Source organism: Caretta caretta, chromosome 7 (genome assembly GCF_965140235.1).
Source record: "Caretta caretta isolate rCarCar2 chromosome 7, rCarCar1.hap1, whole genome shotgun sequence".
NCBI classification, from domain to species: Eukaryota; Metazoa; Chordata; order Testudines; family Cheloniidae; genus Caretta; species Caretta caretta.
Genome location: NC_134212.1, coordinates 47040707 through 47054222, shown reverse-complemented (window position 1 = coordinate 47054222; position 13516 = coordinate 47040707). Strand labels below are relative to the sequence as shown.

Below are 13516 nucleotides of genomic sequence, written 5' to 3'. Positions count from 1 at the left end.
AGGCACAGGCCAGCAGCCCCTTGTGCCAGCACTGTACAACCAGAACAAAAAGATGGTCCTTGCCCCACCATTTACAGTCTAACCCCATCTCTTCTCCACGCGCTCTGTTCTACACTATGGACAGCACCAAAAAAGCATGTGTGCTTGCATTAAAAGCTAGAGATGGGCCCATAAACTGGCGCATTTTCCCTGAACCCCCACCGAGCTTCTGTGGGTCCAATAAAAAAAGCCCTGGTTCCAGACTGCTGCTGGTTTTGCAAGCCCAAACCCAGCCACCTCTTCCCCCCCACCTTTACCATTTCCCTCCCCCCCAAGAGCTTTTTTTGCTGTCACCCCAGAAACTTTTCTGCTCACACATCTGGGCAAAAATAAATCCAACCTGACAAGTCCCACTCCAGCCTTGCTCAGCTTTAAGGCAGGCTTTAGTTTTTGGAAACAAAGCACAGTTTATTAAAACTTTTTTTCTATAATGAAAAGCAAGATGGAAAAATAAATGACATCTGAATTGCTCTTACACCTGACTGATGTGCACTGGGCCCTGCACATACACGCATGATAACAACAATCAGCACATGAAGCGTTAAACAGATGATGCAAACCAAACCAGGCCCCAATCCTGCAATCAGATTTCTCCCCATAGACCCCTGCACTTCTTGTGGGCCTCCATTGATTTCAACAGGGCTCCATGCAGCTGCAAGATTCCCTCCATGCACATCCAACTGTAGGATTGGGGCCTAAAATCTTACAAAGTTACAGTCCCAATTTTAGCATGGCAGGGCTAGCCTAAAAATACTCTTGCAAAATGTCCTTACTTCTGTGAATAACGTTGTCAATTACTGCCAAATGAAAGGATTTTTCAAATCTAATTTTTCTTTCATCATGTAAGAACCTTTAGTTTTTCCCCACAGAACTCTGCCAACTTAACTATTTGCTAGTTTCACTGTAGTTTCACTTTCAGATTCCCCTGGCCTCCTACATTGTTGCAATCTCTGGGGGAAAGATTAGCAATAGTGCTAACCCAAAACATTGAAAAATCAGGAGTCCAGCAAAAACAGCCATGTGATTGATTGAAAAAAATAAGATTTATTTTTAAAACAACACATTTGTATGTTTTTTTTTATTTGCTGGTGTTTTGAGCTTTCATGGGGCACTCAGGTCACATTTGCAAGCTTTTGCCCATAATCGCGAAGGCTAGAACCCCCCTTTCTTTTTAAAATGAAAGCAGAGTTGCTCAGGTAATCACCTGACGCCAGGACCTGGGACTTTAAATAAAATTACAAGAGGTATCAATGCTTTTTTTCACCTAAATCTAATTTTGATTGAAAAATAAAAATTCATGAATGCATGTCCATTAACATGAGGCTTTCTCAGACCTTTTAAAAATAATTATTATGCAACATCGGGCCTAATCCAGATGGAATATTGGGCCAGGTCCTGCAAACACTCCAATGGGTCTACTCATGGGAGTAAAGTTATTCGCACACTTAAGTGTTTGCAGGATTGGGGCCTAGGTCCCTTTAAAGAACCAAAACCAAACGTCACACTCAACACAATCCTCATTGCAACAAGGAGCTACATCATCTACTTAATGCATAAGCTTCTTACCCGAGAAACATTCCGAGACTTGATTCCATGAGACATTTAAAATCTCATTCATCAGTTTTTTACAGATCTCACTACTTCCCCCTGCTCATGAACTCCATTGACACAGCAAAGGAGGTTGGGCATATTAAGAACAGCTGAACACTGGGACACCAGACTTAGAAAAACAAATTGCACATTTGCAAAACTGTCCCACATGGCCCCGCTTTCCATGCCTACCTCCCTGTCTACACTAGGAAATGACCCATGGCTGACAACATGGTACCTACCGGTGGCAGAGCTGTACCCTCAGGAATGGGTGATGAAACAGTTTAGCTCTATCTACCTTAGCAGCTGAATAGTTTTCATCCCCCGTTGAGGATGCAGCAGGGTGGGGAATCCATGGTTAACACTTTCCTACCATAGCTAGAGCCAAAGACCACAGTACTTGGTGTAACAGTTTATGCAAATTATGTAATGAGCGAATGTGCATCTAACCCTATATGTCTGCTAATGGTCAAGACAACCTGCACCAAAGCAATGTCAGGAGCAGGAGGATGTGGAGTTGCACAAAACTTGACAGCTGTGCTGAGGTAGGTGGGAACAGTGTTGCCACTGTTTGTGATTTTAGTGCAAGTCTTGTGATATCTGGTGTCTTTCTTAAGGCCCCAGCTCCTGGAGTCATGTGATAAGGATTTTCATAGATTCCAAGGCCCGTCATCTGATCAGACTGCCTGTCTGACACAGGTTATAAAACTTCCCCCAAATCATTCTGGATTGAACGAGACCCTATTTTTTGGAAAAGCCTCCAGTCTTGATCTGAAAATGGTCAGACCTGTGGGTTGGGGTGAGGTTGTTTGCTGCACAGATGGGGACAGTAGCATTGCTGAAACCCAGAAGGGATGACACATGGGAGTGTATTCTCATCATCTGGACTTAGGTCTTCATCCTTTATGGCTTCGAGCTGAAGGGGGCTGGTTTGGTTGAAACACCACAATTTAGGGGGAGGCAATTGACTCCTTTCTATTCTGCAGCCATTATTGCTACCGGCCCTGTGTGCCTGGAATAGCTGTTGGTTGAATTGCAGAAGTCAAGTCTCTCTTGGGTTTTATCCCAATTCTTGTAACTAGCTAGTAATGCTGGACCCCAGACTTTGCTCCTGTATAGTAGAATGGGGTGAATAAGACCAACAGCTAGTTTGAGCAGATTTAATGATGCCCTGGGGTTTATCCATTTTGTAGCACTCCTGTATGCCGGATGTATGGACTAGTGGCGATTTTACTCCAAGAACAGGCTCATCTCATCCTTCTTCCCCCTCAATCCTTTTATCCACTGATTGCATCTTGTCATTAACCAAACGTGGGAGCTTGTCAGAACAGGGATTGGTTTGTTATTACAGGACTGGACGGTACCTACCCCAATCCATAAGTGCTGCTGTACAAATCATCAGTAATCATCTCAGAAGATGCTGCTAACACAGATATCCACCGGGCATTTGCTGAGCTCAGGAGAGCATGTTTCCTGTTGTGCCCTGGGGTAAAACCCATCTGGCTTGGAAGACTGTTAAAATAACTTGAGAAGGGCTTCCTGGCTGCCGCCAGCGCTGTGCTGTGCTGCAAGATATAGTACTGGTGCCCCAGGGCTCCAGCGTGCGAGCCAAGTTGGGGAAGGTTTCCCTTGAGTCCCTCTATTGTTGGGGGTGGGAGCGCACGAGGTCCGTCATGTTGAATGGTCCAGTTATTAGTGGTGGGACACAGGGAACACGCAGGAGGCAGGTCCCCACTAGATGGTGCTGAGTGGGAGCCCTGGAACTGCTCCGGGACGGAGTGAAGAGAAATCTCACTAACTTCCCACGGGCTGGGGGAAACGAGGGACCCCAAGAGGTTCTACTTTCCTTCTCCCTGTGGCCGGGCATTACCTGGTCTTATGGTATGTCTACACTACGGAATAAGGTCGAATTTATAGAAGTCGGTTTTGTAGAAATCGGTTTTATATATTCGAGTGTGTGTGTCCCCACAGAAAATGCTCTAAGTGCATTAAGTGCATTAACTCGGCGGAGTGCTTCCACAGTACCGAGGCTAGAGTCGACTTCCGGAGCGTTGCACTGTGGGTAGCTATCCCACAGTTCCCGCAGTCTCCGCTGCCCATTGGAATTTTGGGTTGAGATCCCAATGCCTGATGGGGCTAAAACATTGTCGCGGGTGGTTCTGGGTACATATCGTCAGGCCCCCCGTTCCCTCCCTCCCTCCGTGAAAGCAAGGGCAGACAATCGTTTCGCGCCTTTTTTCCTGAGTTACCTGTGCAGACGCCATACCACGGCAAGCATGGAGCCCGCTCAGGTAACCGTCACCCTATGTCTCCTGGGTGCTGGCAGACGCGGTACGGCATTGCTACACAGTAGCAGCAACCCCTTGCCTTGTGGCAGCAGACGATACAGTACGACTGGTAGCCGTCATCGTCATGTCCGAGGTGCTCCTGGCCACGTCGGCTGGGAGCGCCTGGGCAGACATGGGCGCAGGGACTAAATTTGGAGTGACTTGACCAGGTCATTCTCTTTAGTCCTGCAGTCAGTCCTATTGAACCGTCTTATGGTGAGCGGGCAGGCGATACGGACTGCTAGCAGTCGTACTGTACCATCTTCTGCCAGGCAGGCAAGAGATGAGGATTGCTAGTAGTCGTATTGTACCATCTTCTGCCAGGCAGGCAAGAGATGAGGATGGCTAGCAGTCGTACTGTACCATCTTCTGCCGAGCAGCCATGAGATGTGGATGGCATGCAGTCCTTCTGCACCATCTGCTGCCAGCCAAAGATGTAAAAGATAGATGGAGTGGGTCAAAACAAGAAATAGACCAGATTTGTTTTGTACTCATTTGCCTCCTCCCCTGTCTAGGGGACTCATTCCTCTAGGTCACACTGCAGTCACTCACAGAGAAGGTGCAGCGAGGTAAATCTAGCCATGTATCAATCAGAGGCCAGGCTAACCTCCTTGTTCCAATAAGGACAATAACTTAGGTGCACCATTTCTTATTGGAACCCTCCGTGAAGTCCTGCCTGAAATACTCCTTGATGTAAAGACACCCCCTTTGTTGATTTTAGCTCCCTGAAGCCAACCCTGTAAGCCGTGTCGTCAGTCGCCCCTCCCTCCGTCAGAGCAACGGCAGACAATCGTTCCGCGCCTTTTTTCTGTGCGGACGCCATACCAAGGCAAGCATGGAGGCCGCTCAGCTCACTTTGGCAATTAGGAGCACATTAAACACCACACGCATTATCCAGCAGTATATGCAGCACCAGAACCTGGCAAAGCGATACCGGGCGAGGAGGCGACGTCAGCGCGGTCACGTGAGTGATCAGGACATGGACACAGATTTCTCTGAAAGCATGGGCCCTGCCAATGCATGCATCATGGTGCTAATGGGGCAGGTTCATGCTGTGGAACTTTCATGGAACTTTGTGACTTGCTTTCCCCTGCCCTGAGGCGCATGAATACCAAGATGAGAGCAGCCCTCACAGTTGAGAAGCGAGTGGCGATAGCCCTGTGGAAGCTTGCAACGCCAGACAGCTACCGGTCAGTTGGGAATCAATTTGGAGTGGGCAAATCTACTGTGGGGGCTGCTGTGATGCAAGTAGCCCATGCAATCAAAGATCTGCTGATATCAAGGGTAGTGACCCTGGGAAATGTGCAGGTCATAGTGGATGGCTTTGCTGCAATGGGATTCCCTAACTGTGGTGGGGCTATAGACGGAACCCATATCCCTATCTTGGCACCGGAGCACCAAGCCGCCGAGTACATACACTGCAAGGGGTACTTTTCGATAGTGCTGCAAGCTCTGGTGGATCACAAGGGACGTTTCACCAACATCAATGTGGGATGGCCGGGAAAGGTGCATGCTGCTCGCATCTTCAGGAACTCTGGTCTGTTTCAAAAGCTGCAGGAAGGGACTTTATTCCCAGACCAGAAAATAACTGTTGGGGATGTTGAAATGCCTATATGTATCCTTGGGGACCCAGCCTACCCCTTAATGCCATGGCTCATGAAGCCGTACACAGGCAGCCTGGACAGTAGTCAGGAGCTGTTCAACTACAGGCTGAGCAAGTGCAGAATGGTGGTAGAATGTGCATTTGGACGTTTAAAGGCGCGCTGGCGCAGTTTACTGACTCGCTTAGACCTCAGCGAAACCAATATTCCCACTGTTATTACTGCTTGCTGTGTGCTCCACAATATCTGTGAGAGTAAGGGGGAGACGTTTATGGCGGGGTGGGAGGTTGAGGCAAATCGCCTGGCTGCTGGTTACGCGCAGCCAGACACCAGGGCGGTTAGAAGAGCACAGGAGGGCGCGGTACGCATCAGAGAAGCTTTGAAAACCAGTTTCATGACTGGCCAGGCTATGGTGTGAAAGTTCTGTTTGTTTCTCCTTGATGAAACCCCCCGCCCCTTGGTTCACTCTACTTCCCTGTAAGCTAACCACCCGCCCCTCCTCCCTTCAATCACCGCTTGCAGAGGCTATAAAGTCATTGTTGCTTCACATTCATGCATTCTTTATTCATTCCTCACACAAATAGGGGGATGACTACCAAGGTAGCCCAGGAGGGGTGGTGGAGGAGGGAAGGAAAATGCCACACAGCACTTTAAGCACAGCACTTTAAAAGTTTACAACTTTAAAATTTATTGAATGACAGCCTTCTTTTTTTTGGGCAATCCTCTGTGGTGGAGTGGCTGGTTGGCCGGAGGCCCCCCCACCGCGTTCTTGGGTGTCTGGGTGTGGAGGGTATGGAACTTGGGGAGGAGGGCGGTTGGTTACAGAGGGGCTGCAGTGGCAGTCTGTGCTCCAGCTGCCTTTGCTGCAGCTCAACCATACACTGGAGCATACTGGTTTGATCCTCCAGCAGCCTCAGCATTGAATCCTGCCTCCTCTCATCACGCTGCCGCCACATTTGAGCTTCAGCCCTGTCTTCAGCCCGCCACTTACTCTCTTCAGCCCGCCACTTACTCTCTTCAGCCCGCCACCTCTCCTCCCGGTCATTTTGTGCTTTCCTGCACTCTGACATTATTTGCCTCCACGCATTCGTCTGTGCTCTGTCAGTGTGGGAGGACAGCATGAGCTTGGAGAACATTTCATCGCGAGTGCGTTTTTTTTTCTTTCTAAGCTTCACTAGCCTCTGGGAAGGAGAAGATCCTGTGATCATTGAAACACATGCAGCTGGTGGAGAAAAAAAAAGGGACAGCGGTATTTTAAAAGACACATTTTATAAAACAGTGGCTACACTCTTTCAGGGTAAACCTTGCTGTTAACATTACATACATAGCACATGTGCTTTCGTTACAAGGTCGCATTTTGCCTCCTCCCACCGCGTGACTACCCCCTCAACCTTCCCCCCTCCCTGTGGCTAACAGCGGGGAACATTTCTGTTTAGCCACAGGCAAACAGCCCAGCAGGAATGGGCTCCTCTGAGTGTCCCCTGAAGAAAAGCACTCTATTTCAACCAGGTGACCATGAATTATATCTCACTCTCCTGAGGATAACACAGAGAGATAAAGAACGGATGTTGTTTGAATGCCAGCAAACATACACTGCAATGCTTTGTTCTACAATGATTCCCGAGTACGTGTTACTGGCCTGGAGTGGTAAAGTGTCCTACCATGAAGGACGCAATAAGGCTGCCCTCCCCAGAAACCTTTTGCAAAGGCTTTAGGACTACATCTAGGAGAACCGCAAATGCCAGGGCAAAGTAATCCTTTCACATGCTTGCTTTTAAACCATGTATAGTATTTTAAAAGGTACACTCACCAGAGGTCCCTTCTCCACCTGCTGGGTCCAGGAGGCAGCCTTGGGTGGGTTCGGGGGGTACTGGCTCCAGGTCCAGGGTGAGAAACAGTTCCTGGCTGTCGGGAAAACCGGTTTCTCCGCTTGCTTGCTGTGAGCTATCTACAACCTCCTCCTCATCATCATCTTCTTCATCCCCAAAACCTGCTTCCGTATTGCCTCCATCTCCATTGAAGGAGTCAAACAACACGGCTGGGGTAGTGGTGGCTGAACCCCCTAAAATGGCATGCAGCTCATCATAGAAGCGGCATGTTTGGGGCTCTGACCCAGAGCGGCTGTTGGCCTCTCTGGTTTTCTGGTAGGCTTGCCTCAGCTCCTTCAGTTTCACGCGGCACTGCTTCGGGTCCCTGTTATGGCCTCTGTCCTTCGTGCCCTGGGAGATTTTCACAAAGGTTTTGGCATTTCGAAAACTGGAACGGAGTTCTGATAGCACGGATTCCTCTCCCCAAACAGCGATCAGATCCCGTACCTCCCGTTTGGTCCATGCTGGAGCTCTTTTGCGATTCTGGGACTCCATCATGGTCACCTGTGCTGATGAGCTCTGCATGGTCACCTGCAGCTTGCCACGCTGGCCAAACAGGAAATGAGATTCAAAAGTTCGCGGTTCTTTTCCTGTCTACCTGGCCAGTGCATCTGAGTTGAGAGTGCTCTCCAGAGCGGTCATAATGGAGCACTCTGGGATAGCTCCCGGAGGCCAATACCATCGAATTGTGTCCACAGTACCCCAAATTCGAGCCGGCAACGTCGATTTAAGCGCTAATCCACTTGTCAGGGGTGGAGTAAGGAAATCGATTTTAAGAGCCCTTTAAGTCGAAATAAAGGGCTTCATTGTGTGGACGGGTGCAGGTTCACATCGATTTAACGCTGCTAAATTCGACCTAAAGTCCTAGTGTAGACCAGGGCTTAGTGTCAGCAAGAGCCACATTCTCTTCCAGAGGAAAGATTGGTCATATGCTTGACCCACCCTGCATCCCACAAAATCCAGCCACTGCCCAGCACTCAGCCCAGGCCCTGTAAGGCATGAGGCCCCCTGGTGAATGACCCAGCTGGGTCACTCCTACCAGGGCATGATGATCAACAGAAAGTTTAACCAGCTGCAGGGGAGCGGGACAAGTGAACCCTGAACTTTCCACAGCCCAGGGCCCGCATGGCTGCCCTAGTCACCTAAGGGCTTATTGCTCAACTAGCTCTTTGAAGATTATCTTGAGCAGAGATGGGACCAGAAACTCCCTCTCCCCACCACCTCAAACACAGGAGTAGGAGAGAGCTGGGTCCTGCCATTCCAGCTCTGGTCCCTCTCTTCTGATTATTTTCCTCTTCCAGGGTCACTTCCTGCCCTCCTGCAAACCCAGGGCAGAGAACTGGAATGGGATAGGGAAGGGGGATCTTTGCTGGTTCTGAATTGCCCATGATGAACCTGTAGCACCATAGACAGAGGATACTGTTCCCCTGACCCTCCCATGGCCCCTTCCAGCTGAGGAATTCAAAGGGACAAGCCTCCCAGCTGCTCTCTGGGGCATGTCAGTATCATCAGCCAGATTGTACAGACAGGGAAACTGAGGCGCAGAGATGCAGAAGCACCAATACCTTCCAAATACAGGTGCATAAATGACAATGGCCCGCTTTCCAGCAGGGACCCTAGCCCTCACCTCTAGTGACTGCATTGGAGCGGGAGCAGCCCCTCAGAAAAAACAGGCCATTCCTACGTCCTTGCCTTTATCTACCTTTAAGTGCCTCATTTGAGGCACAAGAGTCTAAATGTGGGAGCCACCGTGGCTTGGCCGGGGTAACGTAGCCCATCAGTGAGAGGTTTCAGAGTAGCAGCCGTGTTAGTCTGTATCCGCAAACTGAAATCTTCGATGAGCTTAAACTCAAAAAGGAAGCTGACAAGAAGTGGAAATTTGGACAGATGACTGGGGAGGACTATAAAAATATTGCTAGAGCATGCAGGGGTGTAATCAGGAAGGCCAAGGCACAACTGGAGTTGCAGCTAGCAAGGGATGTGAAGGGTAACAAGAAGGGTTTCTACAGGTACGTTAGCAACAGGAAGGTGGTCAGGGTAAGTGTGGGACCCTTACTAAATGGGGGAGGCAACCTAGTGACAGATGATGTGGAAAAAGCTGAAGTACTCAATGCTTTTTTGCCTCAGTCTTCACAGACAAGGGCAGCTCCCAGACTGCTGCACTGCACAACACAGCATGGGGAGTAGGTGAGCAGCCAGTGGCGAAAGAACAGGTTAAGGACTATTTAGAAAAGCTGGATGTGCACAAGTCCATGGATCCAAATCTATTGCATCCAGGGAGTTGGCTGATGCGATTGCAGAGCCATTGGCCATTATCTTTGAATATTCGTGGTGATCGGGGGCAGTCCCAGATGACTGGAAAAAGACAAATATAGATTCATAGATACTAAGGTCAGAAGGGACCATATTTAAAAAAAGAGAACCTGGGGAACTACAGCCTTACTTCAGTCCCCGGCAAAATCATGGAGCAGGTCCTCAAGGAATCCATTTTGAAGAACTTGGAGGAGAGGAAGGTGATCAGGAACAGTCAACATGGATTCACTAAGGGCAAGTCACGCCTGACCAACCTGATTGCCTTCTATGATGAGATAACTGGCTCTGTGGATATGGGGAAAGCAGTGGGGTTATTTAGTCTGCAGAAGAGAAGAGTGAGCGGAGGGATTTGATAGCAGCCTTCAACTACCTGAAGGGGGTTTCAAAGAGGATGGAGCTCAGTGGTGCCAGATGACAGAACAAGAAGCAGTGGTCTCAAGTTGCAATGGGGGAGGTCTAGGTTGGCTATTAGGAAACACTATTTCACTAGGAGGGTGGTGAAGCACTGGAATCGGTTACCTAGGGAGGTGATGGAATCTCCATCCTTAGAGGTTTTTAAGGCCCGGCTTGGCAAAGCCCTGGCTGAGATGATTTAGTTGGGGTTGGTCCTGCTTTGAGCAGGGGATTGGACTAGATGACCTCCTGAGGTCTCTTCCAACCCTAATATTCTATGATTCACCCCCCACCTGTGGGTTTAGGAGCTCACTCCTGCTTCTGGCTGCCCTCTGGCCAGGATTCCAACCCATAGGGCCTTTCCCTCTAGCCCTTTGGCCTTCAAACTCCTCTCGGAAGAGGACACCAGGTCTCCGTACCCTGGGTGTCTCCCTAACCCCGAATAGGGCTCCTACCTGGCCCACCTTGCTCCTTCTCTACCCCAGAGGTTTTCCCTTCTCTCCTGAGCTAGCTAGCTCACTCATCCCCTTTATGAGAATCCACCCAGTTTATAAAATTCCTTTCCTTCCCACCCAGTCGTGCCCTTTCCCGGTGCATCTCTTGAGCTCACTTCAGCTCTCCAGCTGTTCATTCAACACCCAACACCCCCTTCCCCTGATCAGCTCCAGGCCAGTTAGCCCAGGCAGAGTGTCCCCATACCCCTGCAATACTTGTCTTTAGCACCGCTTTTCTATGTTCCCCGTGGCAGCAGCCCAGGGAGGCTAGGCCAAACCGAAAGCCCCACCCACGCACCACACGATCCATCGTCTACAGCCAAGCTCTGCGATACAACCGCATTTGCTCCAACCCCTCAGACAGAGACAAACACCTACAAGATCTCTGTCAAGCTTTCTTACAACTACAATACCCACCTGCAGAAGTAAAGAAACAGATTGATAGAGCCAGAAGAGTTCCCAGAAGTTACCTCCTACAGGACAGGCCTAACAAAGAAAATAACAGAACGCCACTAGCGGTCACCTTCAGCCCCCAACTAAAACCCCTCCAACGCATTATTAAGGATCTACAACCTATCCTAAAGGATGGCCCAACACTCTCACAAGTCTTGGGAGACAGGCCAGTCCTTGCCTACAGACAGCCCCGCAACCTGAAGCAAATACTCACCAACAACCACATACCACACAACAGAACCACTAACCCAGGAACTTATCCTTGCAACAAAGCCCGTTGCCAATTGTGCCCACATATCTATTCAGGGGACACCATCACAGGGCCTAATAACATCAGCCACACTATCAGAGGCTCGTTCACCTGCACATCCACCAATGTGATATATGCCATCATGTGCCAGCAATGCCCCTCTGCCATGTACATTGGTCAAACTGGACAGTCTCTACGTAAAAGAATAAATGGACACAAATCAGATGTCAAGAATTATAAGATTCATAAACCAGTCGGAGAACACTTCAATCTCTCTGGTCACGCAATCACAGACATGAAGGTCGCTATCTTAAAACAAAAAAACTTCAAATCCAGACTCCAGCGAGAAACTGCTGAATTGGAATTCATTTGCAAATTGGATACTATTCATTTAGGCTTAAATAGAGACTGGGAGTGGCTAAGTCATTATGCAAGGTAGCCTGTTTCCTCTTGTTTTTTCCTACCCCCCCCCCCCAGATGTTCTGGTTTAACTTGGATTTAAACTTGGAGAGTGGTCAGTTTAGATGAGCTATTACCAGCAGGAGAGTGAGTTTGTGTGTGTATGGGGGTGGGGGGGGGAAGTGAGAAAACCTGGATCTATGCAGGAAATAGCCCGACTTGATTATGTAAAGAGTTGTCACTTTGGATGGGCTAGCACCAGCAGGAGAGTGAATTTGTGGGGGGGGGGGAGGGTGAGAAAACCTGGATTTGTGCTGGAAATGGCCCACCTGTTGATCACTTTAGATAAGCTATTACCAGCAGGACAGTGGGGTGGGAGGAGGTATTGTTTCATATTCTCTGTGTGTATATAAAGTCTGCTGCAGTTTCCACGGTACACATCTGATGAAGTGAGCTGTGGCTCACGAAAGCTCATGCTCAAATAAATTGGTTAGTCTCTAAGGTGCCACAAGTACTCCTTTTCTTTTTGCGAATACAGACTAACACGGCTGTTCCTCTGAAACCTTAGGTTCAGTGGAGCCCCATCTGAGCAGCCCCATCTGAGCAGCCCATGCACAGGACTGGCAGCCAGGAGATCCTGAGTTCTGATCCTTAATCCGACGTTCACTCCCCTCTCCCACTTTGAACAAGTCACGTCACAGCCTGCCTCAGTTTCCCCATCAATCAGGGTTAATGCTCTTCCCTGCCCCTGGCAGCATGGTGAGGCCAGTGGTTACTGGGTGTACAGAGCTTTGGGGGTGGGAAGCATTATGGGTGGCTCACTATGAGTTGTAACTGTTTAAACAACTCCTCGCCCCCTCAGTGGGGTCCTAGTGACCCCAACCCCTGCCCTGAAGGCAACATGGATCATCAGTACGGTCTCACTGTAGCTGCCAGTCCAACAGGAACACTTGGGGAATGCAGAACACCCATAGCTGCAATGTGCCACTGCCAAGATCCACCCCAGACTGATTTACACCTTGCTGCCTGGAAATCCACCATCATGGCCCACGTCCTGCTGAGTTTAACTGTGCTCTGACTGCTGGGCCGCCCCGCTGCTGCACAGCCTGGCTGAGCAGTTGCCAGATGCTAAGCTGTGCGTGCAATGTGGGGGAGTATCTATACAGTGCATTTTGGGGATATCTGGCATGAAGGCCACCACTTTCATTGCTGCGCAGTGACCCCACCTTGCCTGACAGTGGCAAAGAGAGTCCCATTCAGTATCAACCTAAGAAAAGTGGCTTTGCGCTGATACATTTGGGAGAGGATCAAGGCTCCTAGTAGACGAGCATGGACTTCCCTTCAGAACTACTGCTCCCACTTTGCTGGGGACCGTGGGGCAGGGAGCTTACCCCACAGTGCTTCCTCTCACGGCTAGTTAGAGCTACCCTGAAGGGTCCCAGGGCAGGATTCATCTCGGAAGACATGGTATAAGACTTAGCCAGATTCACCTCCTAAAATGCAGCCAGGTCTGGGGTGGAACATAGCACAAACAGGGGATGAATCGGTCTGATCAGCTCCTCACTGGAGGCTGGGTTCACCGGGTAACAACTTGTCCTTTCCATTCAACAGGGAGGGGGAGCAGTAAAGTCAGCTCCCGGAGGATGGGAAATGATTTCTTAGCCAGCTCTTTGGAATATCTGCAGAGAGGCTAATTACTGGAGTGGCAGAGTTGCAATGTTAGCAGAACCAGACAGAATGTAGTGGGCAGGACAGGGCACCAGGAGGAGGCTTGGCAAGGAGACTGGAA

General features: G+C 49.5%; 1 protein-coding gene across 1 annotated transcript; it reads right to left on the bottom strand.

Moving 5' to 3' along the window:
* Window positions 1-6108: 6108 nt before the first annotated feature.
* Window positions 6109-11554, bottom strand: LOC125639888 (uncharacterized). Its single transcript, XM_048857672.2, has 2 exons — window positions 7368-11554; window positions 6109-6779 (listed from the first exon to the last, which is right to left on the bottom strand). The coding sequence occupies exons 1-2, from the start codon at window positions 7948-7950 to the stop codon at window positions 6238-6240; spliced, it is 1125 nt and encodes a 374-aa protein (XP_048713629.1). The 5' UTR covers window positions 7951-11554; the 3' UTR covers window positions 6109-6237.
* Window positions 11555-13516: the final 1962 nt, after the last annotated feature.